A 19775-nucleotide genomic window follows, 5' to 3' on the forward strand; every position below is an offset into this window, starting at 1 on the left:
GACCTTTAAATTCTTATCAGATCTAATGGCCACCTTAGAGGCCAAAGCCCAGCAAGGAAGGGTTTCCAAATGAACTTGTGCGGCAGTGGTTTTCAGTGAGTGACTTGGTTTACATTTCAATGAGAGGAGGACAGTTACATGGGCACAGCATTTGTGCTAAAACCTTACAGAGCGAGGGGGGTGAGAAGTCAGTCGGAGTTGAGGGACCAGGGCGTACCACCATGACTTCTTTCCCAGGGCTTGTGCTCATGGTTAGCCTCTTGGGTCTGAAGCTCTGGACCCTGGACTGGCAGCAAAAGCGAGATCCTGACTCCGTGCTCTGTGCACGTATCTCGTCCCTTCGGGGGGGCTGCCACAGCTTGCCTCCTGCTGTGGTTGCCTATGGGGAGGACATGGCTGTGGAGAGGCCTCATCTGGGCTCCAAGGGATGGTGGTGGGACGGGGTGGGGGGCAGTTTCTTGAGCTTTTGGGGAGCTACTATCCAGCATTTAGATCCTCAGCCACTTTCTGGTTCAGATGCTCGGGGCCAAATGGGAGCACTTTCCCAGTGATGGTCTGGCCCTCTCCGTTTGTGGTTTTGGTACAGCGGGTGTAAGAGCCAGCTGTGGTGATGCATGCCCCTCTACATAATCCCAGCTCTTGAGAAGCTGAAGCCAGAAGGATCGTGAATTCAAGGTCAGCTTTGACTACACAGAAAGACTGGCAAAAATTAAAAAAAAAAAAAAAAACAACAAAAAAACCCAGTAACATGTTAAATAAAAAGAGGGCTGGCCGCCAGGCGTGGTAGCACATGCCTTTAATCCCAGCACTCGGAGGCAGAGCTAGGAATATTGCTGTGAGTTCAAGGGCAGCCTGGGACTACAGATCAACACACACACACACACACACACACACACACACACACACACACACACACACGAGGGCTCAGTGGCAGAGTGCATGCCTAGCCTGCTGAGGACCTTTTCCAGCCCCAATACCATAAAATAAAAAGGGCACAATGTCATGCAGTTCTGTAGAACTCGCTGGGTGGTGGTTGCCAGAACAGGAATTTGCCTGTCAGCATTTCACATATCTGAGTGTCCTACAGGTCCGGGCTTGTGTTTGGTACCAGTGAAAACAAAAGTGTGATGGCATCTCAAGAATACTTGGTATTGTTCCTTCTCTAAGGATACAGCACAGGCCCTGATCAGGATGGGTTGTCTATAAATTTGTTTTCTTTTTTGTCTTAATATTTATTTATTTAGGGCTGGAGAGATGGCTTAGTGGTTAAGCGCTTGCCTGTGAAGCCTAAGGACCCCGGTTCAAGGCTCGGTTCCCCAGGTCCCACGTTAGCCAGATGCACAAGGGGGCGCACGCGTCTGGAGTTCGTTTGCAGAGGCTGGAAGCCCTGGCGCGCCCATTCTCTCTCTCTCCCTCTATCTGTCTTTCTCTCTATGTCTGTCGCTCTCAAATAAATAAATAAAAAATGAACCAAAAAAAATTTTATTTATTTATTTATGAGAGAAAGAGGCAGGGAGAGAGCGAGAGAGAATAGGCATACCAGGGCCTGTAGCCACCGCAAACAAACTCCAAATGCAGGCGCCACCTTGTGTATCTGGCTTACGTGGGACCTGGGGAGTGGAACCTGCGCCATTTGGCTTGACAGGCAAGTAGTTTAACCACTAAGCCATCTGTCCCTCGCCCAAATTAGTTTTCAAATTGCTTGGTCTTTTATCTGTGTCCTTGACAAAATCCTTTACCAGTCAACATGAAGAAGGTATTACCCTGCATTCTTTGAAGGCATCGTAGCAAAGTCTTTGAACTCAGAGAAGGCATGCTAGGAACCCTGACTTATAGCTGCTCAGAAGCATAGGTTGACAGTCTGTGGCTTGCATCTGAAAGCTGTGGTGCCATCTTATGGGACTGAACACTCACCCTGTGGGATCTGACATTTTCCTCCTTACAGATAGTATCAGAGTCACATTGGATTAGAGGACACCTCACGGCAGTCGGTGGAGAATTGCTGTGTACATGTGTGTAGTGGGGAAGGAGAGGCATGGATTCCCCCACTCTGATGTCAGCAGTACATATTGAGTGTCAGTATTAGAGAGTTGGAAGAGAGCTAGAGGCAGAGAGAGAGAGAGAGAGAGAGAGAGAAAGAGAACTGGGGTGCCAGGGCCTCAGCCACTGAAATCAAATTCCAGATGCTTGCGCCACCTAGTGGGCACGTGCGACCTTGCGCTTGCCTCACCTTTGTGCATCTGGCTTATGTGGAATCTGGAGAGTGGAACAGGGGTCCTTAGGCTTCACAGGCAAGAGCGCCTTAACCACTAAGCCATCTCTCCAGCCCCTTTGCTCCCTTTCTAACCACTGGGCTTCAGGCTCCTTGCATTTTTCCTGGCTCTGAGTCCACACAGGCCTCTCCTACAGAGGTGAGCATTGGGCAGCAGGAGAGGCTCTTGAAAGCTCTGGTTAGCTTTCCCTCTGCCCTTCTTCATAGTCAGGGTCCAGCACAACTGGGTGTTCGGGTTGCATTTCCAGTATTGCCTTGTTGGGGTGATTTGTGGTGGATTTCATGACTCATACAACACGTGGCAAAGTGTGCATGTTTACTTTTACTTCCCCCTCCCCATGCTGGCAGCAATCTGGGGGGACATTCTGGAAGATTCTGGTCAGAGCATACGTAACAGATGAAATGGCTGCGGTCTTTGGCTCAGATCGGCCTGGAAGGGAGCAACTGCAGAGGGGAATGCTTAACTTGACGTCTGGCAGAATCGGTCTGCGTTGCGTTCAACTTTCATAATGTGAAATTGTCAGCTCTTGGGTTTGTACCTTTCTCCTTGCTGTGCCAGATTCTTCAGTGTGAGAAGTTACCCCGTCTGCCCAAGAGCGTTTGGCACTGTGGAGTCTTGCCCGGAGTAGGTGCTGATGAGAGATTTCTCCTCCAGAACGCGTCCTGGGAACCTGGGTCCGCGCCCAGAGATCAGAGGGGCCTCTTTTTAAAGTGGGAGAAAAGCAGGCAAGCTGGAAAAAAACAAAAAACAAGCAAAAAAAAAAAAACCACTACTGTTTAGCATGTGGAGGTGACATCAGATTCTGTGGTGTATTTTACCCTAGCCGAGCACATGTTTCTCTTTTGGCTGTTGCCATAAAGTCTGCTCCGCCCACCCCACAGCTGGGTTGATTTAAACCAATTGCAGATGTGACCTAACCTGACTGGGTATGTAATAGAAAAGCATTTCAATGTCTGACATTACTGACACTGTCTCCTCCTAGGATGGGAAGTTAGAAATCATCTTCAGAGGCAAATCTGATAGCAGCTCCGTGGATTTCAGAAGTGACACGGGGCCATCCTCAACCCTAAGAACTCACGGCCTGGGACTTTGATCCTTGATTTATCTTATACTTCATTCCATCAACAAACACATCTTTTTTTAAAATTATTTTTTGGTTTTTTGAGGTAGGGTTTCACTCTAGCCCAGGCTGACCTGGAATTCACTATGGAGTCTCAGGGTGGCCTCCAACTCATGGAGATCCTCCTACCTCTGCCTCCTGAATGCTGGGATTAAAGGCACGCGCCACCACATCTGGCCAAACACATCTTTTTAAAATTATTTTATTTTACTTTTGGTTTAAAAAAAATTATTTATTTATTTATTTGTTTGAGAGTGAGAATGATGTAGAGAGAAAGAGAGACAGAGAGAGACTGGGCACGCCAGGGCCTCCAACCACTGCAAACGAACTCCAGATGCATGTGCCTCCTTGCGCATCTGGCTTACGTGGGTCTTGGAGAGTCGAACCAGGATCCTTTGGCTCTAACCGCTAAGGCATCTCTTCAGCCCCCCCCCCTTTTTTTTTTTTGGCTTTTCAAGGTAGGGTCTCACTCTAGCTCAGGCTGACCTAGAATTCACTATGGAGTCTCAGGGTGGCCTCGAACTCATGGCGATCCTCCTACCTCTGCCTCCCGAGTGCTGGGATTAAAGGCATATTTTTATTTTATTATTAAGTAGAAACTTTGTATGGGCACCTCATGTGTTGGTATAGTCATTTCCCTCCTCCCTGGCCCCACTCCACTGAGGGCCGTCCTTAGTGGGATTGCTGGTTATCACCATAGAGTTGTGGGTTACAAGCTGTGAGAGCAACAGTCAGTCATTGTGGGGAGGGCTGTATCTCTGGATATTCCCTCCCACCCTGTGGCACTTACAGTCTTTCCACTTCCTCATAAACTTCCCTGAGCCTTGGAGGGTGTGTTTTAGGACGAGTTCAGTGTTGAGCTCACAGCAGCTTCTGGATCTCTGCTTTGGTGTGTTTTGAGTGTCTGTCTCCATCACCCTGGCGCTGGTTGTCAGGCTCACAGTGGAGGCAGCAAACTTGCTCAGTAGGCCACTTCCTCTGTGGTAACAAATACATCTTAGCTGCCTAATATGTGGCAGGTGTCTTGTTGCACATGGCAACAGGGCAGTGACCCAGACACAGTCCTGCCCTTTATGAGCCTTTGGGGGAGACTGACTCTTACAACAAGGTTGCCACATACTTTCCAAAGTATGTGTGAGAGAAGCCCGGGGTGGCCATGGGAATACAGTGTGCTCCTGAGGGGAGGGAGAGGGACTGCTTCGGATCCTGCCTGCCTCAGCAGGTGAAATATGGCCTCAGCTTTTGCTTCCTAAAGTGATAGGTTTTTTAATCATTATTTTTTAAAAGTTTCTTTTTTTTTTTTTGGGATCTTCTCAGGGTGGCCTTGAACTCACAGCGATCCTCCTACCTCTGCCTCCCAAGTGCTGGGATTAAAGGCATGCACCACCATGCCCAGCTCTTGGTTCATTTTTATTCATTTGAGAGCAACAGACAGAGAAAGAGAGAGAGAGAATGGGTGCTCCGGGGCCTCCAGCCACTGCAAACTAACTCCAGATGCATGCTCCATCTTGTGCATCTGGCTAACGTAGGACCTGGAAAATTGAGCATCTTAACCACTAAGCCATCTCTCCAGCCTTACTTATACATACATATATATTTAACTTTTTTTTCAGTTTTATTTATTTTATTATTTATTTATTTATTTGACAGAGATAGAGGGAAATAGAGAGAATGGGCACGCCAGGGCCTCCAGCCACTGCAAATGAACTCCAGATGCGTGTGCCTTCTTGTGCATCTGGCTAATGTGGGTCCTGAGGAATCAAACCTGGGTCCTTTGGCTTTACAGGCAAATGCCTTACTGCTAAGCCATCCCTCCAGCCTCCCCCCCCCCTTTTTTTTTTTTTTGGTCTTTCGAGGTAGTTTCACTATAGTCTAGGCTGACCTGGAATTCACTCTGTATTCTCAGGGTGGCCTTGAACTCATGGCGATCCTCCTACCTCTGCCTCCTGAGTGCTGGGATTAAAGGCATGTGCCACCACACCTGGCTCAGCCCTTTTTTTTTAAATATATTTTTTAATTTATTTATTCACTTACTTGCAAACAGAGACCAAGAGAGACAGACAGACAGAGGGAATAGATGTGCCAGGGCCTCTAGCTACTGCAAATAAACTCCAGATGCAAGTACCATTTTGTGTGTCTGGCTGCGCATGGGCACTGGAGGATCAAACCTGGGTACTTAGGCTTTGAAGGCAAACGCTTTAACCGCTAAGCCATCCGCTGACCCTTTCAAGTGGCAGCTTTGAAGGGTCTTGACAGGCAAGTGCCAGGCTTTCCCGCCCCCATGTTTAAGCTCACTGTCTTCCAGTAATCTGTGCCGTGGCTCTGCTCCACCCGGCTCCTCTTTGCATTTGCCCATCTTCATTCTTCTTTACGATTTACCTTTCCTCAAAAGAATTCATCTTCCTCTACGTGTCTGAAGCCCCTGGCATCATCCATTCCTGAATTCATTTAACAAGAGCCTGTGCCAAATTTGAGAGAGAGAGAGAGAGAGAGACAGACAGACAGACAGACAGACAGACAGACAGACAGACAGAGAGGATACAGTCCTTGGCTGTTTGCAGTGCAGCCAGAAGACAGATCTGCAAATAACTAATCACTTCCCCAGAAGAATGCTGAGTGTGTTGAGTGGCAATTTTGTGACCTTTGGCCAATAAAGGCTGGCACTTTGAAGAGGAAGTAGATTTAAGAGGGATAGTATTTTTTTTATTTCAATTTTTCTTTTTATTAGCAACTTCCATGATTGTAGACAATTATCCCATGGTAATTCCCTCCCTCCCCGCCACTTTCCCCTTTGAAACTCCACTCTCCATCATATCCCCTCCCCCTCTCAATCAGTCTCTCTTTTATTTTGATGTCATGATCTTTTCTTCCTCTTATGATGGTCTTGTGTAGATAGTGTCAGGCACTGTGAGGTCATGGATATCCAGGCCATTTTGTGTCTGGAGGAGCACGTTGTAAGGAGCCCTACCCTTCCTTTGGCTCTCACATTCTTTCTGCCACCTCTTCCACAATGGATCCTGAGCCTTGGAAGGTGTGATAGAGATATTGCAGTGCTGAGCACTCCTCTGTCACTTCTTCCCAGCACCATGATGCCTTCTGAGTCATCCCAAGGTCACTGCCATCTGAAAAGAGAAGGTTCTCTACCAAAAGTAAAGAAGCATTAATATATAGGTATGAACATTAAGAGAAGTACTTACTGGACAGTTTGATGAGCATAGTATATACATTTAGCCAGATAGCAACAGACATTACACCCCTAGGGCTCATGACTACCCCTGTTTTAGGTTTTCAGTATCAGGATGTATTCCCTCCCACAGAGAGGGCCTCCAGCCTCCAGTCCAATTAGAGAGCAGTTGGTTTCTACCATGACAGACGTGCCACTATTGTACCCATTGACTCATTTGGCCTGGCTGGCAAAATATAAGGCTTGCAGTGTCCACTGTTGAGTATCTTCACTGTAAGAGGGTTAGTATTTTTTAAATATTTTTGTTTATTTATTTATTCATTTTATTATTACTACTATTGTTTTTATTATTATTATTGGTTTTTTGAGATTGGGTTTCACACCAGCTCAGGCTGACCTGGAATTTACTATGTAATCTCAGGGTGGCCTCGAACTCACAGCATTCCTCCTACCTCTGCCTCCCGAGTGCTGGGATTAAAGGCATGCTCCACCACGCCCAACTTGTTTATTTTTATTTATTTATTTGCGAGCAACAGGCAGAGAGAAAAAGAGGCAGACACAGAGAATGGGCGCATCAAGGCCTCCCAGTCACTGCAAACGAACTCCAGATGTGTGTGCCACCTTGTGCATCTGGCTTACGTGGGTCCTGGGGAATCGAGCCTTGAACTGGGGTCCTTAGGCTTCACAGGCAAGCGCTTAACTGCTGAGCCATCTCTGCAGCCCAGGCTAGTATTTTTATTTATTTATTTGCAAATAGAGGCGGAGGGGAGAGAGAGAATGGGTACATCAGGTCCTTCAGCCACTGCAAACAGACTCCAGACCACATGTGCCACTTTGTGCATCTGACATCATGTGGGTACTGAGGAACTGAGCTCCAGTCCTTAGGCTTTGTTTGTTTGTTTTTTGGTTTTTTGAGGTAGGGTCTCACTCTAGCCCAGGCTGACCTGGAATTCACTATGTGGTCTCAGGGTGGCCTCGAACTCACAGCGATCCTCCTACCTCTGCCTCCCGAGTGCTGCGATTAAAGGCGTGCGCCACCACACCTGGCTCAGTCTTTCGTGTTTGAAGGAAAGTGCCTTAACCTTTGAGCCATTTCTGCAGCCCAGGAATAGTATTTTTAGAGCCACCTAGACACTTTGTTGCAAAGAGAGAGCTTTTTTTTTTTTTTTTTTTTTTTTTTTTTTGGTAGAGTATTTTTCAACACATAGCTAAGTTGCTGGGAAAACTGCATACTTCACTTATTCCGTTTTAACATCACATGCTCAGTAATAGGCGGGGGGGGGGGTGCCCATCCATGAGACTAAGAGGAAATGTCTGGTTGCATAGCCATGCCGTTGCAGGAATGTTTGGCTTTGTGTATCAGAATATGGAGTACATCTGTTCTGCTTCTCCTGAGAGGGCTTAGTCATATTTTTTGACTATTTGATAAAAGTTTGACTTCTAAGGCTGGAGAGATTGCACATTGGTTAAGGCGCTTGCCTGAAAAGCCTGACAAGCAGGGTTCGGTTCCCCAGGACCCATGTAAAGCCGGATACACAAAGTGGCACGTGCATCTAGAGTTGGTTTGCAGTGGCTAGAGTGCACCCATTTCTCTCTTGTCTGTCTGTCTGTCTGCTTGCAAGAGAATTATTAAAAAATTAGAAAAAGGACTGGAGAGATGGCTTAGCGGTTAAAGCATTTGTCTGCAAAGCCAAAGGACCCAGGTTCGACTCCCCAGGACCCACGTTAGCCAGATGCACAAGGGGGCGCACGCATCTGGAGTTCATTTGCAGTGGCTGGAGGCCCTGGTGTGTCCATTCTCTCTGTCTGCCTTTCCTCTCTCTCAAATAAATTTGAAAAATACAAAACACAACAAAACCAAAAAAAGAAAGAAAGAAAACCCCAAAAACCACAGGACATAGTTGGACGTGTTGGCTCACGCCTGGCCTCTCAGCACTCAAGAGGTTGAAGCTGGAAGATTGCAGAGTTCATAATAAGACCCTGTCTCAAAAATCCAAAACAAACAAGCACATACCCCCAATTTTCCTTCCCCACACAAAAATACTATCACAGAACAACACTGCCAACTCTAGAGAATTCCCCATCACTCCCTCATCTATCACTAGCCCCCGAGCATAACCATTCATTTTGCCTTTTGTCTTTGAATTGAATGTATAGGCCTGCATCACTTAATGACATGGTTGCATTCTGAGAAATGCATCCTTAGGCAGTTTTGTTATTATGCAAACCTTATAGAGTATATAGTAAACAGGTGGTGTGGCATGCTACCCATCTCCTAGACTACAAACCTGTGTAGATGTTACGATACTGGCAGTTGAGTATCTAAGCGTATAAAAAGGTACAGTAAAAGTGATGAGTGACAGGCAACTTTCAGTTCTGTTCTAATCTCTTATGAGGGCTGGAGAGATGGCCTAGTGGTTAAGGCATTTGCCTGTAAAGCCAAAGGACCCAGGTTTGATTCCCCAGAACCCACGTAAGCCAGATGCACAAGGGGGCACATGCATCTGGAGTTCGTTTGCAATAGCTGGAGGCCCTGGCGTGCCCATTCTCTCTCTCCCTCCCTCTCTCTGCTGCTTTCTCTCTCTCTTGAATAAATAAAGACAAAGTTAAAACAAAAGCAAAACCAAAAAAAATAATAATCTCTTGGGCTGGAGAGATGGCTTAGCGGTTAAGCGCTTGCCTGTGAAGCCTAAGGACCCCGGTTTGAGGCTCGGTTCCCCAGGTCCCACGTTAGCCAGATGCACGGGGGGGTGCACGCGTCTGGTGTTCGTTTGCAGAGGCTGGAAGCCCTGGCGCGCCCATTCTCTCTCTCTCCCTCTATCTGTCTTTCTCTCTGTGTCGCTCTCAAATAAAAAATAAATAAATAAATAAATACATAATAATAATAGTAATCTCTTATGAGATCACCATTGCATATGTGTTCTGTTGTGGACAAAATCTTTATAAGAAAATAACACCATATATATGCCCTTGTGTTTGATTCCTTTTAGATAGTGTTATTTCATAGTTCTATTTTACTGATGTCAATATTATAAGGTAGTCTATACTGCAAATTATATTAAACCCATTCTACTGTTAGGCTTTTGAAGAGTTTTCAGATTCTAGCTATTAGAAATTGTGCTGCACATCTCACTGTGCCCACTAAGTGGCACAAGTGTCTCGAGTTTGATTTCAGTGGATGAGGCCCTGGCATGCCAATTCTCTCTCTCTCTCTCTCTCTCAAATAAAATAAAATAAGGGAACAGTTTTTTCAAAAAAAGGAAAGAAAGAAAGAAAGAAAGAAAGAAAGAAAGAAAGAAAGAAAGAGAGAGAGAGAGAAAGAGAGAGAGAAAGAGAGAGAGAAAGAGAGAAAGAAAGAAATAAATTGTGTTGCACTAAACACCCTTGCCCATGGATTTTGGTGAATACTCATTTTTATTGTCTATATAGTAAATTCTAAGTATAAGGTTAGCTCGCATTTTGGAAGATACTGTCTGCTGCTTTATTAAAAGGCTTCATCAACTTGTACTCCAGACAGCCTCAGTCTTTCGCTTGTTTTTCCTGTGCTTTTTTGTTTTTGTTTTATTTTGTTTGCTTTTTTAAAATAATTTTTATCTTTTGAGGTAGGGCCTCACTCTATCCCAGGCTGACCTAGAATTCACTATGTCGTCTCAGGGTAGCCTCAAACTCACGGCAATCCTCCAACCTCTGCCTCCCGAGAGCTGGGATTAAAGGCGTGAGCCACCACACCTGGCTTTTGGTTTAGTTTTCTTTGAGGTAGAACAGGCCTCACTGTAGCCCAGGCTGACCTGGAATTCACTGTGTAGTCTCAGACTGACCTCACACTCACAGTGGTCCTCTTACCTCTGCCTCCCAAGTGCTGGGATTGAAGGCGTGCGCCACCATGCTCAGCCTTCCTTTATTTATCTTTTTTTTAGGCAGGATCCCACTTTAGTCCAGGCTGCCCTCAAACTCACAGTGATTCTCCTTTCTCAGCCTCTTCGTTTTTTATTAATATTTTATTTTAATTTTTTTATTTATTTGAGAGAGAAAGAGGGGGAAAGAGAGAGAAAGGGCGCACCAGGGCCTCCAGCCACTGCAAATGAACCCTAGACGCGTGCGCCTCTTTGTGCATCTGGCTAACGTGGGCCCTGCGGAATCAAACCTGGGTCCTGTGGCTTTGCAGGCAAACATCTCAACTGCTAAGCCATCCCTCCAGCCCTTTCCTCAGCCTCTTTTTTTTTTTTTAATTTTTATTTATTTATTTGAGAGTGACAGACACAGAGAGAAAGACAGATAGAGGAAGAGAGAGAGAGAATGGGCGTGCCAGGGCTTCCAGCCTCTGCAAACGAGCTCCAGACACGTGCGCCGCCTTGTGCATCTGGCTAACGTGGGACCTGGGGAACCGAGCCTCGAACCGGGGTCCTTAGGCTTCACAGGCAAGTGCTTAACCGCTAAGCCATCTCTCCAGCCCACCTCAGCCTCTTTTTATGTGCTGGGACTGCTGAAGGTGTGCTCCACCATGCCTGGTTCTGATGTATTGTTTTGACTTAGTTTTTGTTTCATTTGGTATCTTAGGAAACTCAGTCCACACAGAAGATAGGAGTCTCTCATAATGTAGTTTTTTTTTTTTTTTTTTTTTTGAGGTAGGGTCTCACACACTCTAGCTCAGGCTGACCTGGAATTCACTATGTAGTCTCAGGGTGGCCTCGAACTCACAGCGATCCTCCTACCTCTGCCTCCCAAGTGCTGGGATGAAAAGCTTGCGCCAGCATGTCCGGCTGTAGTTTTGAATTCATAAGTGCAGTCCTCATCTGATACGGAATGGGCGTGAGTGTGGAAAAAGATGGAGTGTGGAGAAAGCGCCTGCCAAATTGGTTTTGTAAGGAACTAGCTAGGGTGCAGGGCAGAGAGGCGTCATTGGGCAGACGGATATTGTCTTCTTCTTCTTTTTTTTTTTTTTTTTTTTTTTTTCATTTTTCAGGGTAGGGTCTCACTCTAGCCCAGTCTGACTTGAAATTCACTCTGTATGTAGTCTCAGGGTGGTCTTGAACTCACCAAGCTCCTCCTTGCCTGTCAAATGTGGGATTGAAGATGTGCACCACCATACCCAGCATGGCAGAGGGATATTATTCTGAGTGTGTGTGCATGCACACACACGTGCATATTTATGCGTGTGCATGTGTGTCCATGTGCACGCAAAGGTCTGGATGAGAGAGGCAATCCCGAGACCGAGTAAAACCCCTTAGTAGACAGTATCATTTGGCAGACCATCATGAACCCGTCCACGCTCACAGAGGGAGAGACCTCAAGCCAGCTCTACCAAGATAGTGTGGGGGTGTGGAGTGACAAAGAAATGGGGTGAGGGAGGGACAGGGACCTGAGTGTGCCCTTCTTTCATGGCTTAAGCCTCCTGAGTTAGAAGAAACCACGTGAGGATCTAGGGCGGAGAGCACCTTGCTGGGGCCTTTATTTAAAAGTCCCATGGCTTCCTTCCTCCCTGTGTTCAGAGCATCCGGTCTAAAGTGGAGCTGTCGGTCTGGGATCAGCCCGAGGATCTTAATCTCTTCTTTACGGCCACTTGCCAAGATGGTGTGTCCTACCCTGGCCAGAGGAAGTGTGAGGGTCTGAAGATTGGAGACACGGTAAGTGTTCGTCCTTCATTTCTTTATGTGTGTTCTTGTTAGCCTCAGTCATTAGTCTTTGATTCCAGTAACTGATTTACCAGAGCCCTTGAGGAGTTTGTATTCTGCCTCCCAGTTCAGTATCCTTTCTGAGCCTGTTCAGAGTCCAGGGTAGACTAGCTAAGGAGCTCCAGTCCTTAGACCCCCCTCAGGGCTTACGGCTTTCTCATTGGCATCGTGCCCTCTGTGCTTGAGCCATCGTCATCTTAGCTTGGCAGGAATGCCATTAGGTAGAAGAGTGTGGACCGCAATCTAGGAGAACTGGCTTCCAGTCCTGACCTTCTACAGTGTGCTCTGTGCCTCACATAATCTGACCTTCACTTTTTCTTTCTGCAAATGATGAACGCAGCCATCCATCTATTGTGACTTGATTGCATAATCTACAGCCATGGAGGGAATCGATCCTTTCTAAAAAATGGGCATAAGTCATACGTGTCGATGTGCAGTTAGAAGTGGTATATGCAGATACCCAGGAGCCAGGCTTGGTGACGTGGTGGTGCCTCGAATCTTGGCACTTAGGAGGCTGAGGCAAGAGGAATAATTTTACAACCAACCTGGGCTACTTAGTGACTTTAAGGACGGAAGGGACTATATATGGAGCCCCTGTTTCAAAAACAAAAGAAAATAAGAATAGCTGTGTGCCAAACCAAGGACTTGAGTGGGAACAGAGGAAAGTTTTACAGGCAGTGAACATTCAGGTGCCCATGTGTTGGCACAGAGGCTGCAGGTGGTCTTGAAAGCTGTCTGTGAAACAGACCAGACTAGAGACCATTCTCCATGTCCTTCATCCATTCCATTGCCCAGAAAATGAAGAGCAAGGAAAAGCTCTCCAACACACTTCAGACTCTCTGATTAGAGGCCGACCTCACTGTCTTCCCGACACTCAGAACCACTGGTCAAGTCAAGGTGGGAATGAGCTGACTCCTCCCCTGGCTCAGGGAGACGTGGCCACGGCTACGTGGCTGTTTATACGTCATCAGGGAGTCTTCTGGGGTCTTTTCTATTCCCGTTCCACCTCTCACAGTGGCCCTTCATCCTCTCCACATCACAGAGACAAACTTTCCACCTTTTCCAGAGCCTACAGTGGGGCCTTACCATCAAAGAAACATTTCAAAGTATGGTATGGAAGGTGAGAAAGTGGAGATTTGTGATGAGTGGGTAATAAATCCTTTCATTACACAGGCTGTTTCCTGTGTGTGTGTGTGTGTGTGTGTGTGTGTGTGTGTGTGTGTGTGTATTTTGTTTCCCAAGTTAGGGTCTCGCTCTAGCCCAGGCTGACCTGGAATTAACTCTGTCATCTCAGGGTGGCCTCGAACTGATGGCGATCCTCCTACCTCTGCCTCCCGAGTGCTGGGATTAAAGGCGTGCGCCACCACTCCAAGCATATTTTTAACAATTTGAATAAAACTCCTAATTAAGTTTGTCAGATAAATGTCACAAATCACCATTTATGATGGTTAACTCAGAAGGCATTCATCAGTAACAAAGTAGAAATACAATTTATGGTGCTCCCTGTCTTGTTTTAATAATATGTCATATTAGAGTATAGGTGTGTCAGTTATTTGGGGGACAGACCTCATCCCATTCATGAGACAATTTCAATAAAACTTTTTTTCTACTAATAATTAAAAGTTGGGCATGGTGGGCTGGAGAAACGGCTTAGCAGTTAAGGTGCTTGCCTGTGAAGCCTAAGGACCTAGGTTTGATTCCCCAGAACCCATGTAAGCCAGATGTACATGGTGGCCGCACTTGCATCTGGAGTTGGTTTGCAGTGGCTACAGGCCCCGGCACACCCATTATCTCTCTCTAATAAATAAACAAATAAAAGTAAAATATTAAAAACAATTTTTTAAAATATTTGATTTATTTATTTGAGAGCGACAGAGACAGAGAGAAAGACAGATAGAGGGAGAGAGAGAATGGGCGCGCCAGGGCTTCCAGCCTCTGCAAACGAACTCCAGACGCGTGTGCCCCCTTGTGCATCTGGCTAACGTGGGACCTGGGGAACCGAGCCTCGAACCGGGGTCCTTAGGCTTCACAGGCGAGCGCTTAACCGTTAAGCCATCTCTCCAGCCCTAAAAACAATTTTTTTAAGTTGACCATGCATACCAATAGTCCCAGAACTTGGGAGGTAGAGAAAAAATTAGGAATTTAAGGTTATCCTGAGCTGAGTTTTAGAGGGAGTTCAGGGTTAAACTGGGCTATATGAAACCCTGTTTCAAGAAAAGTGGGGGGCCAGGTAAGGTGGAGCACACCTTTAATCCCAGCACTCGGGTGGCTGAGGTAAGAGGATTGCAGTGAGTTTGAGGCCAGCCTGAAGCTACAGGGTGAGTTCCAGACTAGCCTGGGCTACAATGAGACCCTGCTTGAAAAAGACCAAAAGTAAAAAATAAAAACAAAAACAGGCTGAAGAGATGGCTTAGCCATTAAAAGCACTTGCTTTTCAGAGCCTATGGCTTGGATTTAATTTCCCAGTACCCAGGTTAAGCCAGATGCACAAAGTGGTGACTATGTCTCAACTTTGTTTGCAGAGGCAGGAGGCCCTGGCGTGCCCATACTCTCTCTCTCTCTGTTTCTCTCAAATAAATAAGTAAAATATTTTTTTGAAAAAAAATACCAAAAACACAGGCTGGAGAAGTGGCTTAGCACTTAAGGCACTTGCCTGAAAGCCAAAGGACCTAGGTTTAATTCCCCAGGACCCACATAAGCCAGGGGCACAAGGTGGTCACATGGGTTTAGGGGTCCTTTGTAGTGGCTGAAGGCCCTGGCATGCCCATTCTCTCTCTCCCTCTCTCTGTCTCTCAAATAAATAAATAATTTTTTTAAAAAATACCAAAAACAAAGACAAGGAAAAGTTATAATGCATTTATACTGTTAAAATAATAATGGGACTGGGAAACTGGCTCAGAAGACCTGAGTACAATTCCAAGCACCTTTTGTAAAAAACTGGATGTGGGGGCTGGGGAGATGGCTTAGCAGTTAAGGCGTTTGCCTGCAAAGCCAAAGGACCCAGGTTTGATTCCCCAGAACCCACGTAAGCCAGATACACAAAGTGGCGCATGCATCTGAAGTTTGTTTGTAGTGGCTGGAGGCCCTGGAGTGCTCATTCTCTATCTGTCTCTTTTCTATCTCTCTCTTCTTGCAAATAATAATAATAATAATAATAATAAAGCTGGGCATGACCAGATGCTGAGGGAGGAGGTGGGCCCGGAGGGGGGAGACCAGGAAGTTTGTTTTGGCTTGCTAGGTCAGCCAGTCCAACTGAAAGATGTTCAGCCCGGAGTTCAAGGAAAGAAGGCAGAGGACTCTCTTTACTTGGGCCACATGTGGTGCACACACATGCATATGCCACACATGTGGGGGTGGTGATTGAGATTGAAGATAAATTTAAAAGACAAGCTTTGAAGTTGTGGAGTTTAAAGAGATAATTGTGAAAATGGCAGGAGACAGAAATAGCCAGGAAAAAAACAAAAAAAACACAAGAGCTTATAAATGAATTTTATAGATCTGGGGATGGAACATTCGGTATAGTGTACCAACAAAGCTGGCCAGTGATCCATGAAACCTACCCAGACGAGGAGCCCTTACTTGGAGAAATAATTACACAGGAGAGAGCTGGGTGCGAGGGTGGACTCTAAGCAAGGCATGCAATACACACAGGCCCCTGGTTTCAGGAAGGCACTTCAGTGTTTACAAAGATATCCTAAGAATAGGACAAACAATGTTGGCTGATGACAGCGCAGTCGGCAGATTTTTGGCTTGGTAAACACGCTTTCTAGAAGGAGGAGTCCAGTATTAAATCTCGTCTGAATTTACTTACCGTTGTTGCCTTGGGTTGAACTCAAGGAAGCCTTGCTTATCAAACATGGGAAGGTTACAGAGCTGAAGAGAATAGCTGATCTTAAACAGGAAAACAGGGCTGGAGAGATGGATCAGTGGTTAAGGCGCTTGCGTGCAAAACCTAAGGACACAGGTTCAATTCCCTAGTACCCATGTAAGCCCAGACGCACAAGGTGGCGCATCTGAAGTTAGTCTGTAGTGGCTAGAGGCCCTGGTGTGCCCATTCTCTCTCTGGCTGCCGTCTCTCTCTCTCTCTCTCTCTCAAATAAATAAATTTTTGTTGTTTTTCGCAAGTAGGGTCTCACTCTAGCCCTGGCTGACCTGGAATTCATTATGTAATCTAAGGGTGGACTTGAACTCATGGTGATCCACCTACCTCTGCCTTCCAAGTGCTGGAGTTAAAGGTGTGCACCACCACGCCCAGCTCCATAAATAAATATTTTTTAAAAAGCAGGAAAACTAAGGGCTGGAGAGATGGCGTACTGGTTAAGGCGTTTGCCTGCGAAGCCTAAGAACCCAGGTTCTATTCCCCAGGACTCACATAAGTCAGATGCACAAGGTGACACATGCATCTGGAGTTCGTTTGCAGTGGCTGGAGGCCCTGGTGTGCCCATTCTCTCTCTATCTCTCTCTCTCTCTCAAATAAATAAATAATTAATAAAAATCTATAAATAAATAAAAAAAACAGGAAACCTTACATTTAACAATATTTTTTACTAGTCCTCTTCCTCATCAGTGGAATTCCCCTTCATATTGTGTGTGTGTGTGTAACCCAGTGAGTTTTAGGGTGGCTTAGAGAAGCATGGGTGAGAGGTTAGTTACAGGAACGGGGGCACCTTACCAGTGGCTACATCACTGAAGAAAATATCTCCTGGGACTGGAGAGGTGGCTTAGCGGTTAAGCGCTTGCCTGTAAAGCCTGAGGACCCTGGTTGGAGGCTCGATTCCTCAGGACCCACATTAGCCAGATGCACAAGGGGGCACACTCATCTGGAGCTTGTCTGCAGTGGCTGGAGGCCCTGGTGTGCCCATTGTCTATCTAGCTGCCTCTTTCTCTCTCTGTCTGTCTGTCACTCTTGAATAAAAATAAAAATTAGCTGAGTGTGGTGGCTCACACCTTTAATCCCAGCACTCAGGAGGCAGAGGTAGGAGGATCACCATGAGTTCGAGGCCACCCTGAGACTCCATAGTGAATTCCAGGTCAGCCTAGACTAGAGTGAAGCCCTACCTCAAAAAGCCAAAAAAAAAAAAAAAAAGAAAGAAAGAAAGAAAATATTTCCCTCTCTCCCCCTGCAACCATTAACTGCCTATAGTTCCTCTGGGTGGGTGAGGGCTTCCCGAGCCCCTCCCCACTCCATGACCGAACCTTAACAGACCCAGTCTTGTCAGGTCATGTGCTGATAATCACAGTGCACTAGTTATTTTATGTCCAGAAGAAACCCCTTCACAACCCTGCACCTCTCTCTTGCTCTTCTATCCTTTTTGGGGGGAAGGGGGTTTGGTTTTACCTGAAATCCACTGTGTAGTCCCAGGGTGGCCTCGAACTCATGGCGATCCTCCTACCTCTGCCTCCCGAGTGCTGGGATTAAAGGCATGCGCCACCACGCTCTCTGCTCTTTTCTGTTCTTTCCACCCCCCCCCCCCCCCCCCGTGATGTTCCTTGAGCTTGGTCCGGGTGCTACAGATGTCCTGCATGTTCAGGGCTCAGCTTTCAGCGGTCAGTTATTCTTAGCCCTTTGATCACACGTGAGTTTCTGCAGGAACCACTTTACCCACTGCAAACATGGCCTCTGACCAAAGCGTAAACAGAAATATGTAGAAGGCAATCTGACAAGGGATATGATGCTGTTGGCTATAACATCTCACGGCCCACCCCCAGTGACATACTTCCTCCAGTCTTTGCCTTCTAAAGGCTCTGAAAACTTCCCAAACAGCACCACCAGATGGGGTTAAGTATTTAAACACACGCGGTGATGGGTGGGGCGGGTGTTACATTCCAAGCCCCACAGCAGAGGTAATGGTGTCGCCCTTCTTTTGGGGTCAGACTGCACGTGGAAGTCTGTGTGTGTTGCGACAAATTGGGAAGAACCTGAGGTCAAAGGAAATGGTGTTTGTTAATAATGAGACCATAAAAGTCAGAATGGGACTTCGGAGGCAAAGAACTGGCACTCTTTATATGTATATATATTTTAATTAATTTATTTAGAGACAGAGAGAGAATGGGCACGCCAGGGCCTCTAGCCACTGCAAACAAGCTCCAGATACATGTGCCACCTTGTGCATCTGTCTTACATGGGTCCTGGGGAATTGAACCTGGGTCCTTTGGCTTTGCTAGCAAGTGTCTTAACTGCCAAGCCATCTTTCCAGCCCAGAACTGGCCTCCTTTTTCTTCTTCTCTTTCTCCTTTTTTTTTCTTGAGGTAGAGTCTCACTGTAGCCCAGGCTGATACGGAATTCACTCTGCAGTCTCTGGGTGGCCTTGAACTCACAGCAATCCTCCTACTTCTGCCTCCCGAGTGCTGGGATTAAAAGCGTGTGCCCATCTACCACAACTGGCATTCTTTTTTTTAAAAAACTTTATTTTTGTTGTTGTTCATTTTTTATTTATTTATTTGAGAGCGACAGACACAGAGAGAAAAGACAGATAGAGGGAGAGAGAGAGAATGGGCGCGCCAGGGCTTCCAGCCTCTGCAAACAAACTCCAGACGCGTGCGCCCCCTTGTGCATCTGGCTAACGTGGGACCTGGGGAACCGAGCCTCGAACCCGTGTCCTTAGGCTTCACAGGCAAGCACTTAACCGCTAAGCCATCTCTCCAGCCCCACAACTGGCATTCTTAAGTGACCAAGTGACCCCCCCACTGACTCCCGCCAAAGGCAGATCTTCAGTCCTCCAAAGAGTTTACAGTTGGACGTTGGCATCCAGGTGTGCTACCCGAGCGGCTGTGCTGGCGATCACTAGTGTTCAGTCAATATTTACCTGCCACTTAGGCTCATGTGGGATGTGAAGAGGCGGAGATACGCACGAGTTTGGACTCCAGTGGGTGAAGTGATCATGCAAGCGAGTCCACACCATTTAGGTGACCAGCGTGGCCCTATAAAAGCCCCAAGGTAGCTGGGCGTGGTGGCGCACGCCTTTAATCCCAGCACTCGGGAGGCAGAGGGAGGAGGATCACCGTGAGTTCGAGGCCACCCTGAGACCACATAGTGAATTCCAGGTCAGCCTGGGCTAGAGTGAGACCCTACCTCGAAAAACAAACAAAAAAAAAACCCCAAACAAACAACAACAAAAAAGCCCCAAGGAAGAAGGCCTGGCATTGTGGAGGGCGGCTGTTTGACTTGACGCAAAAGGAAGATGTGCTGAGCTCTCACTGTTGGGCTCAAGAAGTGGTAGGGAGCCGAAGGGACAGTTGCTCCCAAAAGGAAGTCTTTCTTCCTTAAACGAAACCCCGAAGCCCTAATTCCAATGAGATTCTTTTCTCTAGGCTTTTGGGTGCGCCTCCAATTTTCCTGCCCTGGCCCTGCCACTGGCAAGCCGGACAGAGCCGACCCAGGCCCTGGGAATCCGTGCTCTTGGTAACTGGCTTAAACAAATCAGTATGCAAGGGACTGGCTGCCACAGCACCAGTGTCCCACACAAAAGGCTCAATGAGCTGTTGTCCCAGCCTTCCCACAGCGTGCTCCCCCTACCCCCCGCTGC

At 46.8% G+C, this 19775-nt stretch overlaps 1 protein-coding gene across 3 annotated transcripts in view; it reads left to right on the plus strand.

Moving 5' to 3' along the window:
- Nucleotides 1–19775, plus strand: part of Itgb5 (integrin subunit beta 5) — a 148783-nt gene that overhangs the window by 89334 nt on the left and 39674 nt on the right. For all 3 annotated transcript variants that reach the window (XM_045147504.1, XM_045147502.1, XM_045147503.1), the window contains exon 9: nucleotides 12067–12201. In XM_045147504.1, coding sequence (XP_045003439.1) covers nucleotides 12067–12201 — 135 coding nt within the window. The remainder of the gene's footprint in view (nucleotides 1–12066; nucleotides 12202–19775) is intronic.

Source organism: Jaculus jaculus, chromosome 4, assembly GCF_020740685.1.
Source record: "Jaculus jaculus isolate mJacJac1 chromosome 4, mJacJac1.mat.Y.cur, whole genome shotgun sequence".
Taxonomy (NCBI): Eukaryota; Metazoa; Chordata; class Mammalia; order Rodentia; family Dipodidae; genus Jaculus; species Jaculus jaculus.